We start from the raw sequence: 22,606 nt of genomic DNA, 5'->3' as shown, positions 1-22,606 counted from the left end.
AGACTCTCATATAGCAATAATTAAGAGGTCTTTGATCTTCCCCCTGGCAAATTTGAGGTGGATTCCCCCGGCGGAACTCCCAGACGTAGGCCTAACGTGGGTAACACATTCCTTTAGATATTTGGGAATAGAGGTTCACCATGACACTGCAGACTCACCGGCATAACACCCAGGCAGCGCTGGAAAAAAAAAAAAATGCATGACCTTCTGGAGGACACTACCACTGGGAATGATGGGTAGGGCGGCCCTCCTGAAAATGGTAGTACTCTCACGCCTATATTATTTCACAAACATTCCGCATAGCATCCCTAGAACCTTCTTCACAAAATTAAACGCAATAGCAAGGAACTTCTTGTGGGCAGAGGGTAGAAGCAGAATTGCAATGAAGACCCTACAGAGAGACTATGAAGGAGGAGGTATTAGGCTGCCGGACTCTGAAAGATACTATCTGGCTGGGCAGCTGCAATTTGTGGTCAAATGGCTAGGGGAAGATGAAACTATTGATGCAACCAATTTCTAGCCCGCACTGAAACCATATTATCCAAGGGAAATATTGTGGCTGGACAAACCCCTGCTTAGGAACCTGCCGTACCTGCTTAACCTCGCAGCAAGGTTGTGGCACAGAGCATGGAAATTACAGGGGATGGAAGACCCCTATTCAGCACAAATCCCCCTGGCGGGCCTAATCGGAATGTTGCCAGCATATTTGTGTCCATGCCTAACACAGTGGGAAGCCAAAGGTGTAGCGCAAATCGGGGACGTGAGAAGGGAGATGGGCAGATTTCCACGAGATGGTGGAAGAACACGACTTACATGAGGGCCAATTTATCCTCTATAACGGATTAATCCTCAATTAAAAATAGATGGCTAGAATGGGAAGACCAAGAGGCGGCAGCAGGAGCATTGGACATGTGATATGACGTATCAGAGGGGACACATACTACCTCCAGACTATATGATCAGATGCTCAGACCCCCACACCGAACAAGAGTTGCATATAAAACAACGTTGGGAGGAAGAACTCCACAAACCATTCAGCGACCAAGAATGGAGTAGGGTGCTGAGATGCCCAAAGACAGTGTCTAGGAACGCAAGGTTCAAACAAGCACAGCTGTACGTAACACGCAGGGCGTACCTCACACCCAAAACGATGACCGTGATGCGTAGAGGGGACCCCAGCGGGTGCCCCGATGCTCAGCTGCTGAAGCAGACATGGTGCACATGTTCTGGACATGCCCTGTGGTACAGACTTTCTGGGAAGGCATTAGGACCAGAATAGCGAAGTCTGGCCTTCAGATATAGGCGGAGCACCCTGAATGGTACCTGCTGGGCGTCTTCCCACGAGGGGGCAGAGACAAAATGCATCTAGCAAAAATGAAAGAGTTGACCTGCATATTGGCCAAAAGGATTGCCATGTCCTGGAAATCCAGAGAAGGCCAGACCATAGAGGCATGGTGGTCTGACCTCCGGAAGTGGACACTAGCGGAGACTGCAGAGTGGATCAGAGCAGTGCAGAGGGGAGGGGGAAACAGCCCGAAAAATAGCGGCATGGAATTCCGTAGTGCAGGACCTATTTGGATAAGAAGGGGAGGAAACTGACGAAGAGGACCTGGAGGAGGTACAGGGAAGCCGGAGGACCCAGGACAGAGGGACACAAGCGACCGAATAGACAACAAATGCACGGACACCTATGCAGCCCATACAAGTAGCTACAGGCCGAGGAGGTGAGGTCAACAGCTCCAGGATAACGAACCCATAGCCGAATCGTCGAGACAGCCAAAGTGCCAGGTTAAGTTTGTATAAATTAAAAAAAGTTTTCAGACATTTGCCACCAGGAAACCGCCAAAACATGCCGGCAACAACACATGTCCTACCTTCCCACAGGTGTCCCGATGAAAACCGTACCTCGTGTGGGTGCACCTACCTGGGCGGAAAAGACCTTCCACAAGTCCAGCAGCAGTCCCAGGGAGCCCCAGCAGGGTCCCCATCCCTTCCCAGAATACATTTTATTTCTGTAATGCAGCCTAGCCAGAGCTCTAAGATGGTCAGCGGTGATGTCCCTGGCCTTGGGTGGTTGTCTCCCATGTGGGTTGACCATCCCCAAGTGCAGCGTCATTCCCAGGGAGCCCCAGCAGGGTCCCCATTCCTACCCGGAGGGAAAAGCTGTAACAGATCAGGGACCGAAAAGCCGTCAGGGCTCCCCTTCACCATCGCTGGACCTGAGGACAGTCGACCCCAGGGAGGGCTAAATGACACGCGCCATCCATTTGGGGCAGGAGGGGGCCGCCTATATACAAAGCGCCCCCCTCAACGCCCCACTTCGAAAATTATCCCTGGTGGTCTAGTGGCATTGCTGGTTGAGCGATTCCTGCCCCGCAATGCTTCAAGGTAGGTGGTGTTGGAAAGGGAGAGTCTTCTCCTTTCCAACAATACCTCCCTCGATCAAAACCAACTGGAAATGGCAGAGGTACGTACCTTCCATTTCACAGCTGCAGCCGGAAATGGCAGCGGCTGTGAAATTTACAGTCGCTCTCATGTCCGTCTCGCATCGGTGCGCATTACACATGCTGGCTTGAAACTGAAGGAAATCCAACCCCTGGGCTGTGAGGAGGAACTTCTCCTCACATAGCCCAGGGGTTGGATTTTGCGTTTGTGCGATTGCAAAGTGCTAAAAAGGCGGAGCTATCTCGTCAGCACTGCAATCGTAGTACTGAGGACGAGGTAGCTCACACTTAGCACTTAAGGGGTTAATGTGTCAATTTGAGGGTAAAAGTATCTCAGATTACTTCCACTAAACTACTAGAGCCTGCCCACCTTATTTGCCAGTTAAATCAAGAACCTAGAAATGGCTTATTGGAGGTGTGGTGATAAAATGTCTGTGGGGGGGTTGTGGTGGTCTTTTACCAGGATGAGGTCCACAGGGTTTGTTTTACTTGGCCAATCATATGAAGGGACTCTTTATGGGCTTTGTTTTTTTTGTAAATTTTTTTCATTAATGAATAAAGTAGAATAGAATAAAGTTGAATTCACCAACAAACTGGGGCAAAATTACACACCAGACCAGCTTTCAGTGATTTATAAGGGCACCCCAGCCTTGTGCAGTCAGTGTAATTTTCGCTAGGGCGCTAATCGGCATGTATTTTTGACCTGTCAGAGGAACTTTAATACATTCTCAGTTTAGAGATTGTATAAGGAATTGAAGAGAAATGGAGGCTTTTCTGATTATCTGTACCTATTGATGAAAGTTACTAAATCTTGTATTGTGGTTGTGACACATTTTCGGGTTGGCTTAATTTTACTGTACAACTCTGCTTTTACTGTACTCCAATATGCGTACACTGATGCTGTCTGCATGCATTCTGTCATACTGGTCTTTTAATCATAGTTTGCGCCTTCTGACGAATGCCTTCAACCACCTCTAATGTTATATCCCGCCAGCTTGTAAGTTCCTCATACGTTCTCTTACCTAGTTACTTGTAATACGAGGTCAGCTCGTTTAGTATGGAGCACATGGCTTTGCATCTATGTCTACCATTTATACTCTGCCCGCCATCCCTAATGCGAGAGGCGACCTTTCCTAAGACTCTATCCTACGCACCTGTGTCTCCCATATGTCTTGATGTAGTTCCCCATAACAAGAGGCAAGCTTTCCCAAGTATGCATTTTATGCACATTTTGTCCTTCATAATGTACTGATGTAGTTACCCGCAACAAGAGGTGAGCTTTCCCAAGTATGCTTTTTATGCACTGACTGTCCTCTTATGCACTCCGATGTAATTCCCCATAACGGTAACCTTTCCCATGTATGTATTTCATTTATGGACTATGTCCTCTGATGTAGTTCCTGCAACAAGAGGCAAGCTTTCCTAAGTATGTATTCTCTCTGTATTATAGAGGGCTAATGTACGTATGAACTGTGTTGTAACTTGGACAGCATTTACAATAACCATATTAAGTTGAGCGCCTAGATGCCCCTCGGCTTTGCGCGCTAAATAAAAGTCTGCCTTTTTAGCAGTCGCAGGTCTCCTCCGACGCCAGATGGAGAAGGTGCTCTGCACCAGAGCCACCTCCCCTGCTGCCATCACCCGAGACTTGCTCTCCTGTTGCTGCAGAAGTACCAGCCTGCCAGACATTTCCCTGATCCATCTCCTAGCATTAAACACTGGCAGACCCGGTGCTACGGAGCCAGCAGAGACCTGCGCACCTGCCCGCCTATGCCAGCTGGTCCACTCCTCTCAATGTCTGTCAAAGCGCAAATGACTACCTTCCTGGAAATGAGCGCGCAGCGCATATTTGTGGTGATCTAGACGCCTTATGAGGGTTGCAGTTGCAGGGCAGCTTTGCTGCACCCCTTTCAAGGGCAGGAAACTAGTTCCTGCAGTTTCTTCCGTACAGAAGCTAGCATGTTTAGAGCAAACCCTGCTCTCCATGTTGCTTTTGTACGAGCCACCATCTGACTTCAACCTATTACTCCTGTAAATGTCACCAACACACATACCGAATATAAATACGTATATTGGTGGCTTGCTGTGGCAATACTACGCCCAAGCACATTAGGGAGCCCGTTCACTCATAGAAAGCAAGGGAGCCACAGGAAGTTGCCAACACTGCTTGTGCAGGCTACATCACACAACCGAATTGTCATACTTTAAACAAGCGCAACAAGTGTCTCACTGTACGACGTCGCATAATTCACGCAATCGCTGTCGATACTGTGCCCTGGGAGTGCTTTGTGACGGAGCTCTTCCAAGTTTCAGAGACCCCTGCCAGCAAGAGGCACCTAGGGCGGGTATTGCATGCTAGCAGCAGTTCCTTCCCTGTTCCACAAAGGCCCATGTGTGCCGAGTGCCCGCTTTATCCTCCTGGCATTCATGGCAGGTTCTCATCTAGAACAGTGATTTATTTTGTGACCAGAATCTGGTTTAACGTGTCTGCCGAATCCCTAGGACTTGCACCGGAACTTATGCAATTTATTTTTGTCACTCCCACTGACTATTTTCACTCATGCCGTCCTTCCTCCTTATCTCTTCTCGGTCTTCATTCCCTTTGCCACATCTCCTAACTTTGCGATCTTTTCCTGATTGGTCCCACCTTTTTGTTCACCCTTTTTCGTAATTTCCCTCATTACTCACTGCCTTTTGCTCTTTTTTAGCTCTACGTTCTGCCTTCTATCCTTCTCTACAAATGTATATTCTCACTCAACATCTCATACCTTTTCACTCTTTCCTTCTGTTGCTCGTTTCCACTTCTTGCCTTCTTACCCAAGTTTTAATACTTTCCCGCCACTCACTACTTTGCTGTCTTTACCCATCCTGCTAGTTCTCATTTCCTTTCTTTTTGTTCCCATTTCTGCTTCCCCTTCTTCATAGACCCCCTTGTTCTTTCTAAATATGCCTGCTTCCTCGCTTTATTTCATTTTATCTTGTTCACTCCCCCTCTTCCTCTTTTCAGGCTTTTCATTCTTTCCCCAATGTGTCTCCAGTCCCTCATTTCTTTCCTCTCATTCCCTTTTTTTTTAGTTTCAGCTTTAGTGCCACCTGAGGCAAAACAGTTGCATTAGAGTATATAGGAGAAATCTGGGGCACAGAAGATCCTGCCGCCACCCCCTCAGGAAAGGCAATCTGCCTAAGAGTCTGTATACTTATGCATGCTTATGTAAGCCCAGGCTCGCTTGATCTGCATCGTTGAGCTTAAACACTTTCCCTACTCTTGTGGGTAAAACCTACAGGGACTCGTTAATTCGGGCTATAAGGTGGTGCTTACTATCCAATTGAATTAAAGTACAGCTATGTGGGCCATGGCCTGTGAGGGACACAAAGCTTGTAGGTTTTGGTTATTTACCCACCAATTGATCGCCCATGGCCATGTTAATCTCCATGGCTCCCCCCCCCCACCCCCACCCCCGCAGCATGCCCCCCCCCCCCAACCCAGGATCTGCTCTTCCCCACCTAATACTCCTGGGATCGCAAGCTCAATCTGGCGTAATAAACATGTAGTAAACAAGTGTGCCTGTAGGATTACAGTTGCAACCCCTGAATGCACTGTAGGCCTGGAGGAGCAGTATAGGGGTTACTGGTTGTGAAGAAGCCTGGTACCCAGTGAGACTCGGAGGGTAGCCAGGCTCCCAGTTAGTGCAGTAGACCGGTAGGTCAGGGGGAGTGAAAGCGCAGGTGAAAAGGGATGTCTTAAGCTGCTTTCAAAACTTCAGGTGGTCCGGCTCAAGTTTGAAAGAATGGCACTGCAGAGGAGAAGGAATCTACCCCACTCTCCGCCTGGAGAAGCGCTTCACCCCGAGTTAGAGGTGGCCGAGCGAAGGATTCAAAGGTGTTTTTGGAAGAGATTTGGATTTAGTACCGGCCCCAAAAATCCTTGTGGGCGATGCAGAGGGTCTTGCACGTGATCCTTGCAGCCAGCGGGGTGATGTTGGGGCTGGAGATACAGTCCATAGGCTTGAGGCCAAGGACCAGTCTCGCAGTCCTGTTCTGGATTAGTTGCAGAGGGTGGAGAGTAGAGCAAGGCAGAATGAGATGCTGTTGCAGTAGTCCAGCCAAGATAACCATGGGTCTGGAGAAGGTGAGCTTCTGGGGGAAAGTGAGAAAAGGAAGAATGCCTCTGAGGTGGAGGAGCTGGTAGTGGGCCGCCTTGGCAAGGTTTGTGAGGTGGCGAGAATGGAGTCTAAGATGACACCAATGTGTTTGCCTCACAGATAGGCAAATGATGAGGACCCAAGGAGGGTGGCCAGATTGAGAGGGAATGCGGGAGCAGGAGTCCCAATGAGAAGGATCTTGGTCTGTTTTACTGGCTTTAAGGCAGAGATCGTTGGAGGCGCACCAATCCTGAATCGCGGATACAGTCTGGAATGTGCGAGAGGAGGCTGAGGGGAGCCTGAAAGAGCTGAGTGATCCACAACACTGAAAGTTAGAGGAGAAGGTAGAGATGAGGTGGGGCCAAATGTGCTAAGTAAACCTTGAAGAGCCAGGGTTAGAGCCCTGGAACACATTTGGAGAGAAAGGACCAAAGTTGGACCTGGGAGGGTTGGTCCAGGAGGAAGGACAACAACTTCAGAGCCTGATCCTCGATGCTCAGGTTCTCAGTCGATCAGGATGGCTTGATTGACTGTCAAAAGCAGAGGAAATGTCAAGGAGGATGAGGACAGAAGGAAGGCTTGAATAAAGATTAGTGAGCAGATCTTCACAGGTGTTCAGGGGAGCAGTTTCGTGCTTCTGGCGGCTCTGAAGCCAGACTGATGGTCATGGATACAACCAACAGATTTATTGTAGAGAGTAAGCTGGCTGATGGCCAGCTTTTCCAGGAGTTTGCCCAGGAAAGGAGTGAGAAATCGGGTGATAGTTTGCCGGATAGGTAGGATCGGCAGAAAGCTTTTTACATAGGGGTGCACAAGGGAGTGTTTGAGGAGGGAGGGGAAAGTTCCAGTGGCAAGAGGGTTTCACGCCCTCGCTCCAGCTTCGGCCGATTTTCTGCAATGTGGTCCTTGATGGTTCTGGAGTAGCAGGAGAGCACCTGTTTGGATGACTTTCATAGATCAGACTTGTCTAGAAACCTTGGGTGTAGATTGAGAGAAGGGAGGAGGAGAGGAACAGTCTGCCAGAGGTTGGCTGGGGGAGGCGAGCGGACGGGATGTCCTGAGTTTTAGTGCAGTGAGAAGCCAAAGGCATATAGAGGGACTGGGAGGGAACAGAAGAGGTTGGGGACTGCACAAGAATTGTCCAGCTCCTTGCAGATTGAGTTCGGCCGACCAAAGCCGCAGAGATGCAGGCTTGGATGTGGACTCTTATTGGACAGGACAACAGTCTGCATTGCCTTTTGGAGCAGGTGGCAGGCCAGTTTATCAGAGGTTGCGCCTGATGCTCTCCACTTCCTCTTAGCCACCCTACACTTGCTTTACAGGGTGGCGACATCAGAGTCATGCCAAGATTTGCACTTGGAGGTAGGCTTCAGACAGATTCTCATGACTGGGACAATGACGTCCAGAGTGTTGCAGACAGAAAGATGCAGGTTAGAGAGGGCTGTGTCAGTGAGTTGAGTGCTGGAGGAGCAGAGAAAGCAGTAGCAAAGGCATCCACTGACACACCCTTCATGGGCCGAATGACAGAAGGTAGGTGGCAGTACTGCAGAGGGCTTAGCCTGGGGGAGACCGTGTCTGGTGAGAGGAGAGCAGAAAGTGGTCAGTCAGGAGTGGTGAGGGGGGGAAATCTTGTATGTCGAAGGAGAGCATCAAAACACATGACAGAGCTGGCTGTGAACCGTGTCTCTGTGAGAGGGCATCCAGGTCAAGTTCTTCGAGGCGATGGCAGACGTCAGACAAGTGTTTGACAGCAGCGCAGGAGTTGAAAGTCACGCCATGGAGCAGGTTGCCACATTTGAAAGGCTTCTGTGGAGGGTACAGGCATGAGGTGCGCCCTGCAGAAGTGGTAGAGGGGTCCAAGAGTGGGCAGAGGTGGCAATGTAGTCAGAGAGTAGGGTGCCAGAGAGATGGCGAGAATAGAGCCAGAGGTGCTGGTAGGAGTAGCAGGAGAAGGAAGTTGATAAGACCGACATCTGAAAGGGAGATTGGGCTCAGGACCAGGGTGGCAGGGGCACCTCCCTGGGCTTCCTACAAATGGCTGTGTGAGGTACACCCCCTCCATTTGAGGTGGGCTAGAGGGCCCCCAAAAATGGTGTGACGGGCCCCCCAGTGGATGGGGCAGTAAGGTTTGGGCACCCCGGCGCCAGATTGGCACACCAATGTGCCCCTCTGCGCCACGGCAAGATTTGTAAAAGAATAAAAATGGAAAAGGCACACTACACTTTAGGGTGGGCTGGGGGGCACCCTAAAGCGCCAGGTAATTTTCTAATGTAATGGGGGGTGACCCTCTACCCCCACACCAAATGCATGGGGGGCATCTCATGCAGCCCTCCCTGGGGTCGGATGCCCCTTCCTAGGAGCAGATATCTGCCCTCAGTGAGGGCTACAAGGGGTGCCCCATTTCCCCTTGGGGTGAGGGGGAGAGGGCCACCCCCATTTTCTGTAAAATATATTCCTGGTGGCCCCCCAACCCCACCCAAAATTCCTTTTTTTTAAAAAACTTTTTTTGTGTTTGTTTTGCCCCCTTCCCTGGGGGGCAGATCAGCCATCTGCCCCAAGGGGGGGCCTAACCTGCAGGCCCCATCCTTTGGGGGGGCCTGCACACTAATTCCTGGTGGCCCTCTCCCCACCCCCCAATTGGATGTTGGGCCACCTCATATACTCCTGCCTGGGGGCATAAATCTGCCCCATGGAGGGCTACAAGGGGTGCCCTCCCTTTCCACTTGGTGTGGGAGGGCACCACCATTTCAGGGGGCAAAAATCCCGGCACCACCATCCCTGTTTTTTTGTTTTTTTTTGCCCCCTTCCCTGGGGGCCGATCAGCCACCTGCCCCCAAGGTTGTACACATGTGTGCCGCCATGTTTTGGGGGTCAGGTGGGCCAGGGCTGCTTATTGTAAGATCGCCCTGCGCCCGATCTGCGGGCAGCCATGCTGTGTCACAGGGTGTCGTTGGAAAGGGGAGAATCTTGAAATACAGCCGGAGATCGAGGGGGAGAAAGGTGAACACTCCTTTTTATTTTCACCGCAGCAGCCCGAAAATTACTTTCACATTGGCGTGCTTTACGCATGCCGACGTGAAACTGAAGGTAATCCAGCCCCCTGGCAGTGAGGGGGGACCTCCCCCTCACATAGCTCATGTGTTGGATTACTTTTGTGCGATCCCTGCTTAGCAGGGATCGCACAAAACAGAGTGCCTGAAAGGACGAGGTATCTCGTCCTTGGCAACGGAGGGAATTCCAAGGACGAGATACCTCGTCCTTGGCACTAATGAGGTTAAGAAAATATTTAAGATTAGGTAAATCCACCTGCTATAACGCGATAACAATGATATACCGTCATTTGGCAACAAGGTCATCTTACCGCCATAAAACCAATACCGTGACACCCCTACTTAAAGGCATAAATTAGTTTACAAAAATTAGTTTGCTCATTAGTTTTCTTGATGAGCAAACAGACCCATTTGATTAGCAGTTGTACTTGGTGTCACTGTCACCAGAAGTTACTTGTACCCAAGCCATGAAATGAGCAACACTACAGCAGTTTGGCATACCGCTGAAATAAAGCATTAGTGCGAGGAGTCAGTCCTTTATCTTTCTTTAAAATTCAGCTAGACCTGCGGGTTGGGTAACTTAGTTTACCTATTCGACCTAAGACAAATGGACCCGACCCATAGCAAGGGATGACGACGAATTTAAATACGATTTCTGTGAAATGGTGCATGTTGCAACAAATGAGCTTTGTTTGGGACACTGCTTCCACCCAGAAGCCAGCCATGCACAGTGACCCTTTTATTTGACATTTACTGCAAACAGTCAATGTTAAATAAATAAGTTTTGAACACTCATTGCAAACGGTACTCGCCCCTTAATAATATCTACTAGACTATGTGAGTGAAGAGACTTTGCGAGCCCTGGAGCAGTGTCTGTAAAATGTAAAAGGTTAGCTGCATGAATGGACACATAAATGGATATGATTAAAAAGGGCCGGAAAACAGTTTGGCCTGCTGTCTCCTGCATGTTCTAATATATAATGCAATCGAATAAAGCGACCTCTGAAGACTGACTACAGTCTATGGTAGTGCAGTAGATATATAGATGTACAGACTGGATGGAACTATTGATCATTACTTTGCGTAAATATCTAGTTAGCTGTGTGTATTCATTATGCAAGAACTAAGCAAAGGGATGGTGTAGGAAGCACAAAACTGGCTAAACCAGGTGGAATATTGTAGTTTGTGGCCATCTCAATTTCACGGTAGCTAATGGGTTGAGCACCAGTTGCACAAATTTATGCAACCAGCAAGTACTAGGTTTGCCATAAAAAGCATTTGATTATGTACACTTTCAAAAATGTTCACTCATCAATGATGCATTTTCCCCAACAAAATGAAATCTAGTTGACACTGATTTTGATACACTAACCTAAACTTTACTGTAAGGCGGGGAGACGGTGCAGTGTTTTACATTATCAATACTGTAATTACATAATGCATAAACTTTTTCAGCATGGCATTGCCTGACTGACTTTAAAAAAAGTTGACATGCTGGTCTTTGCCAGACACGCTATAGAAAGCTTTAAAAAAGTATCACTAAAATGATCACCCTGATTACTTGTGGTTTGCAATTATTTGAAAAAGAAATGTTTGCCTAGCGCTCCCATCCATGCCTTTGACACAGAGTGGAGGAGATGATTACTGCTGCACTTTCTAACCATTAGCACTTGAAGTGAACAGAGAAAAGGTGGAGAGCCCCAAGGGCAAGGGAGGAACGCAGGGCGAGCTGTGCTTTCATTGAACGGGGAAACTTGGAGAGCTAGCTTTGCTACACAAGTGTCAATTTGATTGGCAAACCCACAGAATTTCATAGCAAAAGCTGCTTATTGTATGCCTTGAATCTGGCTAGTTCAAAGGCATATTGGTATTACTAATCGTCTGAGCTTTTGTTAATTCCATCATAGATATGTAACCTTGCAATGCCCTTTTAAATGGAGGGTTAGAGGCTGTACTTTTGTCCTAATAATGGACTGCAAATGCTAATTTAATACCCTGATTGCAAAGATTTCTAATGCACTTAAATATGAACTCTCTGAAATAAAGTTTACTCTTAAGGTGTGTACTTTTCCATGTTCGTCCACTGATCAGTTGTGTGAGCTGGAGCTCCACCAAAACATTAGTATTTATGACTGCTATGACTGAGTTGAGTCCAGATTTTTAAATCCGCAGTCAGGTCTGTAGCAAGAATTGTAAGGGTCTATCGCGGTGCTGATGTATTGTATGTTGGACCCTGGGAGCTTGTAACTAGCAAAGGTTTGTGTGCAGACAATTTCACCAGCAGCTAGGTCTGAAAATGGTGGCACAGCAGGCAAGTACTTCTGGAAAGTACCTAGTCCACCATCCTTTTCATCAACTTTTAATGTTATGGCCCTGAGGAATCTGGTCGGTCTGGTCATTTATAAGCCATGATTCAGCAGTTACAAGATACATGTGTGATGCTTTGATTAGATTGCAGAATTTGCAACCATTTTTTTTTTTAACCACGTTTTATATTGATCAGGGTGCAGAACATTCGGGGATGATTGATTTATCGCTTCTACATTGCGCATAGCTCATTTTACTAATCTGTGAACAAATTTAATGCCCAGGGTGAACCTTGTGCTGTAGTTGTGGTTAACTGGAAAGTTGCGATGTTGCTATGTTCGTAAGCTGAATCTCCAAACTGGAAATTGATGCATTAGTTTCTTATACCAATGAACTACAACTATGTACTGGTTCATACTGGTTTACTTTTGGCATCCTTTTAGCATGCCCCGTCTGTCTCAATGGCCTTCATGCTGCCTCTTATTGATGGTAGATTAAGAGTGGGTGTAGGTTTAGTCTGGTGTTCCTCAAACCAGTAGAAGTGCTGGGTTTAAAGTAGACTACTGTGCAGCTTATTCAAAGTCCTGCTCTATGCCAGGCATTAAATATTTTGTTTTTAATGGTGAACATGATGATTATGCTTGCCTAAACTATTCAAATATTGTACATGATTCCAAGATGGCGGATGCAGACATTGATGTACAGCTCCGTCCCCACCAGGCTGCAACCATAGCAAAGCAATAAAGCAACGTGGCAATCGGTGGTCAATCTTACTGCATTAACAGCACTCCCAGAGTGAGGAGCAAGCCATCACCGGGATAACAGATTTGACACGAGTGTCTGGCGAGAGGGAAGTGGTCGAACGCTCTGGCGCCTCGGTCATATTGGCCCCTGTGACTGACAGAGGCGGAGGTCGCCAAAGTGAACACAGGTGCCCGCATACACCACATCTGGCCCCTGAGCAGTAAATGGGGTGGGGGGGGTCGTAATATTAGCGACCTAAGCACGGTGCGGGCCCGGGGACAGAATTATATCGGCACCAAGGAGCGAAGATCTAATTGAGTGGGGTAAGTCCCTGATAACAGCAGGAGGCGGAGAGTTGAGGAGCAGGGTTGGGCACTCCCGGATGGGCTCATGCATCATAGAGCACAAGGACCGAGTGGGAGGCCCCCCCACAATCCCCCTGCATAACTCTCGCTGGGAAGGCGGCCTGGATAGAACGCATGCCGGGGGAGGAGCAGGACTTGCTGCATTGGAAGGGTCTCGAGTCTTGGCAGGCTCGTGGGCAGTGAAGGCAGGAAACTGCCCCCCAGGCTGGGGGGGGGGGGGGCCAGGATACTGCAGAAGCAGTCACCGATTGGTACGTGAGGGGAGATCCCTACACTGTAGCAGTTTCTTCACCCCCACATCCAGCGAGAACTATTGCAGCTCCCAGGAGAAATCAGGTTGGGGGGGTGTGGGGGCAGAGGAAGGAAAACTAGGGGTTACCTTTTGATCGCTGGACAGAAAGGCTGAATTGCTATATAGCGCACCAGGAGATCACCACCCCCACCCCCTCCACCCCCCTGGCTCTCTACGTCTGAAAGGCTGGGGTTCCCACAACTAATGCTCACCTGGTATCCACGGGGATGTCTCTCAGCCTGTTCTGACTTCTTATGACCTCAAAGCCTTCCCTGAGTCTACTCGACTGGAGACTGGGCCTGAAACACAGGATTGGTAGAGTTTTAACTCCCTATTGTCTGTGTGCTTGATCCCCTTATTTCCCAGGGTCCAACCCTTCCCTTTGATCCACAGCTCACCTTGCTTTCTTGGAAAGTGTGCTCTCCGTCCTGCTTTCAGCGCAGGGGTGCGTTGATGGATGCAGGCTCGGTGCTGCCTAGTTACTTCACTGGCAAGAGTCCGACAGGTAAGTATATGTCTTTTGAACAGTTCTCTAACTTCGTTCCTTTCCTTCCTTAGATGATGGCTAGATGCTGCTGAGATGAGTAGCGCTGAAGGTGAGTGAGAGCGTGATGCAACCCTTTCGTATTTGCATTGAACTGAGTTATTTTTCTGTGTCTTAGGTGCTGCGACGTTTTCAGCATGGATGCCGGTTATGAAGAAATGCGGTGAGTAAGCACGGTACTCGGCGCCTCTGGATGTTTCCACACTAACCTGGAGTGTCTTTTTCCCCTCTTGCAGATGGAAGAGAAGTTCCGGAGACAGTTCCCCCCACAGCGGCTGGGATTCAGGTAAGCGTTTGAAGCTCGTACAGTCTTTAAAAATAAGCAAAGATTTGCTGAATGCTTACTACTGCCTTTTTTTCTGTTTTCCCTTTTCCTTAGGAAGCGGCGTGCCGGGATGGGAATGACACCGCCGAGATACCCGCAGAACAGAAGAAGCGATGAATGATGGGCAGAAGTGCTGCAAGGTAAGGCTGTTCCTAACGGTGTTCTTGTTCTTGCAGGAGCTGAGCGCAGAAGAAAGATGCAGGCCTACTGGAGACCGATCCGAACACGATGAGCGTCACGCTGCAGGTGCAGAAACGGCAAAGCATGTTTCTCAGCCTGGGCGTGGCTTAAATAGTCTCTGGGTATCCCAGGTGTCTCTGAGCTGAACCACACAAGACTAGACTGCACATGCCGAAACATGTGGGGGCATCCATCTTGTCCCCATCAATGCACTACAAGTCCAATCCCCAATGTTATCCTATGGGAGTGAGTCTGGTGCCACAAGCCCCAAGTCTGGCTCCAAGTGGGTCTTTGGAGGGATGGAGAGGCCCTTGAGGGCCATGTAGGTGATCATGGCCTGGCTCCAGCCTGACATCTTGGAGGGCTGGGACATGAGGGGCAGGAATCATGACAACACCAGAGAAGTTGCAAAATGAGTGTCCCAGTTCGCCTTAATGCCTAAGAACAAAGGGAAAGTGGCGACTGCAGGTCAACCCCTCCCCGGCTTGTCAAGAGAATAGCATTAGGAACTTGTGGAGTTTGGAGACATCGCCACAGGTAGCAGGTGGGGGAGAAAGACTTCAAGCACAGCCGCTGGGGACCTGGGAAGAGGGGGGCAATGGCGATGTATAGAGAAGACATGCGGAACTCGTTTGAGTGCCAGGACTAGTTTCTCTTTTGAATCCCAGTCCGAGGTGCTGGAGGGAATGAAAGTCGGTGCAGGAACTGAAAACCGATGTCACTAAACTTGAAGAAAGGACAGATCCTATGGGAAGGCCAATCCACAATAAGGAACAAGATGCACAAAAGAACGATTCTATAGAATGCCTCTCGCACAGTTTGGGGCTCCAGTGCGAAGATTTGGAAAACCGCTTGTGAAGAGCCGATAGCTGGATCAAACATCTTTTGGAATCAGTAGCGCAAGGATCGAAACAACGTAGTGCAGCAACTGTACGCTGACTCTAGCAAATGTCTTGAAAGAACAGTCCAGATCGTTAGAGTACATAGTGAGTCCACAGAGGTAGTAACCATGCTTGTGACTCGGGGATACTGGCAGTGATAACGTTTTACAACCAGAACGAAAATAATTTGCGCGCAGCAAGATCTTCAAACCAATTGAGAATCAATGGACTGATAGTACAGCTGTGCCAAGATATCACCCAAACTACACTACAAAAAAGGTTGTTGGGCCCAGTGGTGAGATTCCTGGCTCGAAACAGGTCAGATACATATGGACATTTCCTTTGGCCTCCTGTTCTCGTGGGAATGACGTCCACCTAGGATCATGACCTGTGACGAAGGAGAAAAGATTCTGAACTTGCCAAGAGGAGACCAGAGGGCAGGGACAGCTCTCAGAGAGGAGAAATGGGTCGCAGGAGGCCGTGAGAATGGAAGGAAGTAACAAAGAAAGGCAAGGGGATACAGATGTGAAGAGTAGCTATGGATCCTGATATCGAATACCACTCGTTAAGTTCACTGGAAGGGAGTAAAGCGGATAATTGGCTTACTGGCAGGGGATTTCCAACCGCTCTGCAGTATGAAACGCAGGTTTCAATTTATGACCATGGGGTGGCCACGCTCTGCAGTGGACGACTTGGGATCCAAGGGTGGGGTTTAGCATTCCCCACAATTCTTATCAGGTATTGAGGACAATGTGCGGCGGGCAACACGTTTGAGCAGTCTTAAGAACCCAAGCCCTCCTCATGGAAAGGGGGTAGGAATAGGCAGGGTTGGGAGACTTGGTTAGAAATGTTGCAAGTTGGGGAATGTTGTGAGAGGGAGGTTGCCAGAGGGGAGCGGTACAATCTGCTATCCGTTGGCCAGTGGGAGAATCCAGGGTTCCATGTTAGATGAGGGCCCTCAAGGTACTGACTTTTAATGTATGGTGTTTAAATACCCCTGTCAAGAGTAAGAAGCTAGAGTAACTCTTGCGGGTGGAGAATCTATTATGTAACAGGAAACTCGCATATGGAAAATAGACCAAGGGAATCTGAAGATTAAGGGGGTCTCACCTGTATCAGACGAATGCGGTAGATAAGACAGCGGGGGTGCTCATTGCACTGCAAAATGGGGGAGGGGTGTCTGGGGGGAGTGGTGAGGTGGGGAGGGGGGGGGGTTGGAGGCTGAGATCTGGAATCGGAAGTTCCCATCAGAGGTCTTGCAGGATCTTGTTGTGATTGAGTTAATCAGAGACCAAATAGACATGTATTTTGTGGAGAACGAGACTCCCGAGACCCCACCATATGGTGTTGGATGTATTTAAGCTGGTGCTGAGGGGCCAGCTAATAGTCATCAAAGCAGCAAGGTATTAAGAGGGATTTCTGAACTCTGACCTGGTGGGCAGCGGTTCAGAAGGCCAGTCTAGTTTCTTGGAACAGGGTAACCTTCTGAACAAGCCAGACCAATCAAGGTAGCTTGGCGGCAGTCAAGACTAGATCGCAGGAGTGGTGAGGGTGACAAAGACCTCAATGAGCACACAGAGCAAAGGACACTTACAAATGACTCTGTCAGGTGTAGATATTTTACAAATCCATTTCAAGGCCTTTCAACACACAAATCGAATCACAGTAATACTATTAAGCCAATACAATCCTATCTAAATGCATATATACAAGGGTTAATGCACAAAATGGGTTACCGACCTAAAAGGGGAAGGAAACGAGCAGTGCAAATAGTCTTTAGTCCCTTCTGCATCCAACACACTCCTAACTAAGAGGCAGTCCAATCCCTAAGAAGGGTGGAGCCTATTGCTCAAATGTACTGCACTGCTGGCGTACACAGTAGTTCAAATGGCAAAACGGGGTCTCTTCAGGGGTATGTAGCGGCTCAGGAAGGTAAGTGAGGCGATGAATAGGTTACCACTATTCCAAGAGGGCCTCCACTTGAGGGCAGTCGATTCCAAGAGTTGGGAATAGTTTGCACTAGCAGTGGAAAGGAGAGGGGCCCTCAGGGGCCACTCATGCCTAAAAATGGATTGAGGTGCTAGGGGCCACCGGTTAGGGTTGCGATTACTCACTGACCCCAGGTGCACTCCGGACCAAACTTAAGCAGCCAAGTCCACTTCGGTTGCAGGTTCAAGTGCGGCAGTTTGGCAGCTCAGCAGCTTTCAGCGACGATGATGCAGCGATGATTCCCGCGTGACAGTGGCGATTTCTCCGTTTCTGGTGGATGGATCAGGCCAGTTTCGCTGCAGCAGGCTTCAGGGGCAAGAGGGACACAAATGCTATGCATCTGCAAAGTTTGTCACCACGGCTGGGCAACATGGTAACCACGTATACTCCAGTTCTAGCGCACTCGCTTCCCTTCAGACCTGGGAGTGGCAAATGTACGAAATTCGGTGTGAGTGCCGTGAACATAGAGCTAGCGATGTACCAAGTTTTGAACGGCGGCGGTATCGGGGCAAAGAGTCTGCATAAGCTGGCCAGCCCACTGGTTGGCCCAGGGACACTTCTGAGAGAGCTTACTTGCAGGGTTTGATGGAGGTGCTGAGAACAGTTGGTCCATTGGGTCAAAATCTTCGCAGACCTTCTAGGACGACCAGATGCAGCAGGTCCCACAGGACGACAGTGGGCTCAGGGTGCCAAATCTTCCAGCAGTTCCCCGACTCAGCTTCTTAGTTTCAGGATACTTCGATCTAGTACCTGTCATCAAGGCATTCATGGAGGGAGTAAAGAGACTCCACCCTCCAATTTCAACCCACCGCCAGGATGGGATCTCCATGTAGTACTCACTAACTTACAAGACTGCCTTCTTGGTGGCTATTACTCCCATAAGAAAAGTTAGTGAATTACAAGCATTGTCAGTGCAGGATCTTTTTTTGTCATGCACCAAGACAAACCGGTTTTACGTATTGCTCCTAGGTTCACTCCAAAGTTCATCTCAAAATATCATGTGATCCAGTCCATTGAGCTTCTGGCCTCCTTCCGGAACCCAAGAAGCCCAGCTGAGGTAAAACTCCACACACTAGATTTAAGGAAGGCGGTACTTTATGTAAACCAGACCAGACTGCTAAGGAAAACAGACCAACTGTTTGTCGCAATAGCTCCAGGCAGAGAAGGGGACTGCATTTCCTAGAATGCCATCTCCAGATGGATAGTCTGATGCATACAACTGTGCTATTCCTTGTCAGACAAGACACTGCCTTTCACGCCAAGAGCCCACTCCACTAGGAGCACGGGAGCTACTCTGGCATTTATTGCAAATGTCCCCTTAGACAGCATTTGCAAAGCAGCTACATGGAGCTCAGTACACATTCACTCAGCACTACTGCATTGATGATCATTCCAAGACAGATGCACAGGTGGGACACGCGTTTCTAAAACATCTGTTTGACCATGAACCGTCTCACAACCCACCACCTTCTAACATTGCTCGCTAATCTATGCACAGCATGTGATCTAAGATTCCACAAGTCTCGGAAGGGATACATTACTCACCGTAATTGTATTTCTGATGCTTGTATCTGCTTAGATTCACATGCGCCCACCCTTTCTCCCCTTGGAGAAAAGGTGCATGGATGATTGAGCTTGTCTGATGCAAGTCTGCTTGGCTAGACTTCTTGCTACATCATGTCAGAAACAAAACAATCTGAGGGACCTCGATGCGTGAAGGACAGTGGGTACAGTGGATGACGCACTAGGTTTAGTATTACTGGCACACCCGATCAACATCCCTTTCCGAACTTTGAAAACTGTAATACTCTGTAGCTTCCACATTTTATTGCATTTATTATACGCCCAAACCAAGGTATCGCAACATAGTTGGACATCATGATTATATAGATACAATCTGATTAGATACATTTCACCCCAGAAAGTTAAGTTATACTACAAATGGTAGTACAGTAGTTAGCTGGCTTTCGTTTTTTCAGGAGGGGAGCAAGAGTAGGTGATGTGGGGGTGATAGATGCGTAGTGCTTTGTTTTCTGTTGGCGGTGGTGGAGGGAGTCATCGGGCTCGAATCTGTTGAATAGCCACGTTTTGAGCATCTTCGTGAAGCACTGGTGTGAGGGCTCATTTCTATCATGTAATGGGAGTGTTCCAGAGTTTTGGAGGCATTACTGAAAAACTGCTTTCCCTGCTCTGGCGCATTTATAGCATGGGATAGAGAGATGTGCGTTGTTCTTGGTGTTCTAGTGGCCCTGTTTAGGGAAATGGTGTTATTGATGTGTATATGGGGGTCTTCTTAGCAAGACATTTGTAGGTGAGTGTTTTGAAGATGATTCTGTCTTTGATGGGAAGCCAGTGGGCTTCTCTCCTGATGGCGGAGATGTGGTCAGATTTCTCAGTCCTAGGGCTGCTCGCTGTGCTTTATTTCGCAGCAATTGTAGTTTAGCTAAGTTGGTGTTCAAGGTGCCCAGCAGTAATGCATTGCAATAGTCTAGCTTCGATAATGTCGGCCTACGCACAGCATGTGAATCTAAGCAGATACAAGCATCAGAAATGCGATTATGGTAAGTACAAGACCGGAGTCATTCAGTGGCAGCCTGTTAAGGCGAGGCAAAAGGACAATGTGCATATGGAAGACCAGCAGGACAACAAAAGAAAGCGAAAGAGCATGGGGCCTCAAACTATGTTAAGACTATACTTTGGCTTTTGTATATTACATTCGTTTTTGTGTGAAATTAAAAAATTGTGCTGAACACCTCAATCCTTAATTGTTAATATCCCGCCTGCTAGCAGCAATGCCTTAAGTGAAATATGGACTAATGGGTTTGTCTAATCAACGCTTGCTGCCTATTCTCACATGCTGGACTGTTCTGTGCAGCAAGAAGTGGTCAATATCTTGCAGATTTGAAGTGGTAGGCCAGTCCTTGCCTAGATCAATCCATGTATGTATTGTAACCGGTGGCTGTAGGTTGTTTTTGAATTTGTGTAACTAAATTTAAATATTTAGTAATTTTCATAATTTATCCAGTTCTGTAAAAATTGTAATGGAGCTTGGAGGCTGTCTTTTGAAGTAACGCTGGCCTTTTTGAGCTCTGCAGTAAAAGCTTGTTTTTAATTTGAGGATGTATGATTGGAACAGATTACATGCTTGGTTTGGTAAACACATTTGTTAGGATGCTGTCAGTTAACGTTTGTTTTTTTAATTTATTTGCAGCCGGACAATGAGATCTCCTCAGATTGCAACCATGTGAGTATTTGGCCTACCTATTACTACCTATTTGTACTATCATGATATATGGCATTTATAGCGCGCCTATACAGAAGTGTTTCAAGGCGTGATGAGGCAAGGGAGGGGAAACAGAGGGAAGACGGTGCAACTATCTTACTAGGCCAGGTGACATTGAGATCGGGAAGGGGAAAAGTGTGGGGGCAGGGAGGGGTAGTGCAGTACATGGGAATGACAGTAAAATAAATAGAATAGGCAATAAATAATAGTGTAGCCAGCTGGTGGCAAGTGAAAGGGTAAGTTGAGACATCGGGTGTCAAGTGCTGAAAGGGGGCTGTATGGATACAGAAACGATCCCCAAGTGCGAGGGATGCCAGGGAGGCAGTGCAGGGATGCAACTTTCAGGGAAGGGGACCTGGGCCAGAGATAGACAAGTGCAGTTTCAGCCAGGAGTTCAGCAGGGGAGAGGAGGAGAGCAAGCCGAAGCAAAGAGGAAGGATTTTAGGTGCTTACAGAACCATAGATGGTTCTAAAGTTTCAGGGTGGCTGTTCCAGAGGGAGGCCCCAACCGAAGAAAGATCTATCACCAACTTTTTGCTTGGAGAAGCGACTGGCCCTCACTGACTGCTACATTCTCCAAGATGCTGAGATGGATCAAATAATCTGACTTCGAGACGAGTGACAGTAATGGACTGCTGCCTAGCATACTGTAGGGACAATTATTGGGTATTCTCTTATGGGTTTGCAAATGTCTCCATTTCCTTCTCCTCTTTTAGCTGACCTGTCTTACTCTAACTGGGGGAAAACACCCAAATGTTGACTTTGCTGTAACAAAGGTCACCCATTAGGTATGCAACCATTGCCTTCTAAGGAACCAAATAATACTCGAGTGTGGACCATTTTGGTGAAATACTTGGACAAAGTGAGTGCAGAGCACCATGTATATTTGAGGCCAAGGCCTAGACTGCCGATTGTGGTCAAGTCAAGCAACAAAATTAAGGGGACGGTTCAACCCGAGAACAGCCTTTCAATGAAGACACCTCTGGGCCATCCTTGCCAGTGCTTCAGATAGGATTTGGAGGTGGGAGTATTTTTTACTCCCTATATTTTTTTTTGTTGGGAGTAAAATGATTTTTCTAGGGAGTAGAAATGTAAGGTCACTTTCCAATGAGTGCATTTTGTAAGCGGATAAAAAATGTTTTAGCTGGAAAACGGAAATGTTTTTGCAGTTATTTCTTTGCACCTAGGTATTAATGTACATTCAAATAACCTGTTTAATTCTTCCGATCAGGCAGTAATAGGTTTCTTCCTGTGGTACTGCGTGCACTTACTGGTACATGGAGCTCTGTGGATAAAAGCAGGGGGACAGGATCATATGGGTCGGGGTCCTATTTGTTTTGATGCAAGTATTTTAACTCCATATTTTTATTTTTCGGGCGGGGTTTGCCTATTTTTAGCGAGTAAAAGGCACATCTGATGACCATGAGGCTGCAGGTTATGCCCACACAGATTTCCCCCATCCATTTAAGCCCCTCAGCAAGATCAACGCATCCAAACGTGACACTGACCATCAAACATGGCGCTGAATGTTTTCACAGGTCTCGAAGAAAGTCAAGAGAGCACTCTGCGCACTTTACACACAAACCGGTAGTAAGGAGACACCTACAAAACCTTTGGCCACAATGTGTTTCCCTAGCACCCCAAAACATCTAACCACTAATCTGTTGCTTCAATCTCAAAGTCCTGTAGTAATCTGCCTTCAGCGCTGATGGCCCCGTCGCCTAAAATCTGGCGTACAGAATCTCTAACAGTACTTAAATCTTGGTGTTGCAGGTGGGCAATAGAAATCTAATCTACTTGGTAGGGTCAGGAGGAAGAATCTGAAGAGCACAAGGAGAAATTGTAAGATTGCTGTTCTTTCAATGCCACATAAATCCCTTTCAGATTTTCTCAACTTTATGGACACTGTCTAAGATGGAAATCTTATGAATGAAATGCAGGACAAACGACAGTGACGGCTCGCAGTAGGAAACTCATAGTACTAAAAGCACCTCGTATAGATTGCTTACACACAGATGTACGTCCGTTCCTCCATCTATTGTCTTCCTGCTGTGTCTGCA

General features: G+C 48.0%; 1 protein-coding gene across 2 annotated transcripts in view; it reads left to right on the top strand.

Moving 5' to 3' along the window:
- GLG1 (golgi glycoprotein 1) overlaps window positions 1–22,606 on the top strand; it is a 1,453,447-nt gene that overhangs the window by 6,044 nt on the left and 1,424,797 nt on the right. For both annotated transcript variants that reach the window (XM_069655141.1, XM_069655148.1), the window contains exon 2: window positions 20,475–20,507. In XM_069655141.1, coding sequence (XP_069511242.1) covers window positions 20,475–20,507 — 33 coding nt within the window. The remainder of the gene's footprint in view (window positions 1–20,474; window positions 20,508–22,606) is intronic.

This window comes from Ambystoma mexicanum, chromosome 1p (genome assembly GCF_040938575.1).
Source record: "Ambystoma mexicanum isolate Mex_15411 chromosome 1p, UKY_AmexF1_1, whole genome shotgun sequence".
In the NCBI taxonomy this organism is placed as follows: Eukaryota; Metazoa; Chordata; class Amphibia; order Caudata; family Ambystomatidae; genus Ambystoma; species Ambystoma mexicanum.
Note: the sequence above shows the minus strand (reverse complement) of the source record. Positions and strands in the feature narration are given on the sequence as shown.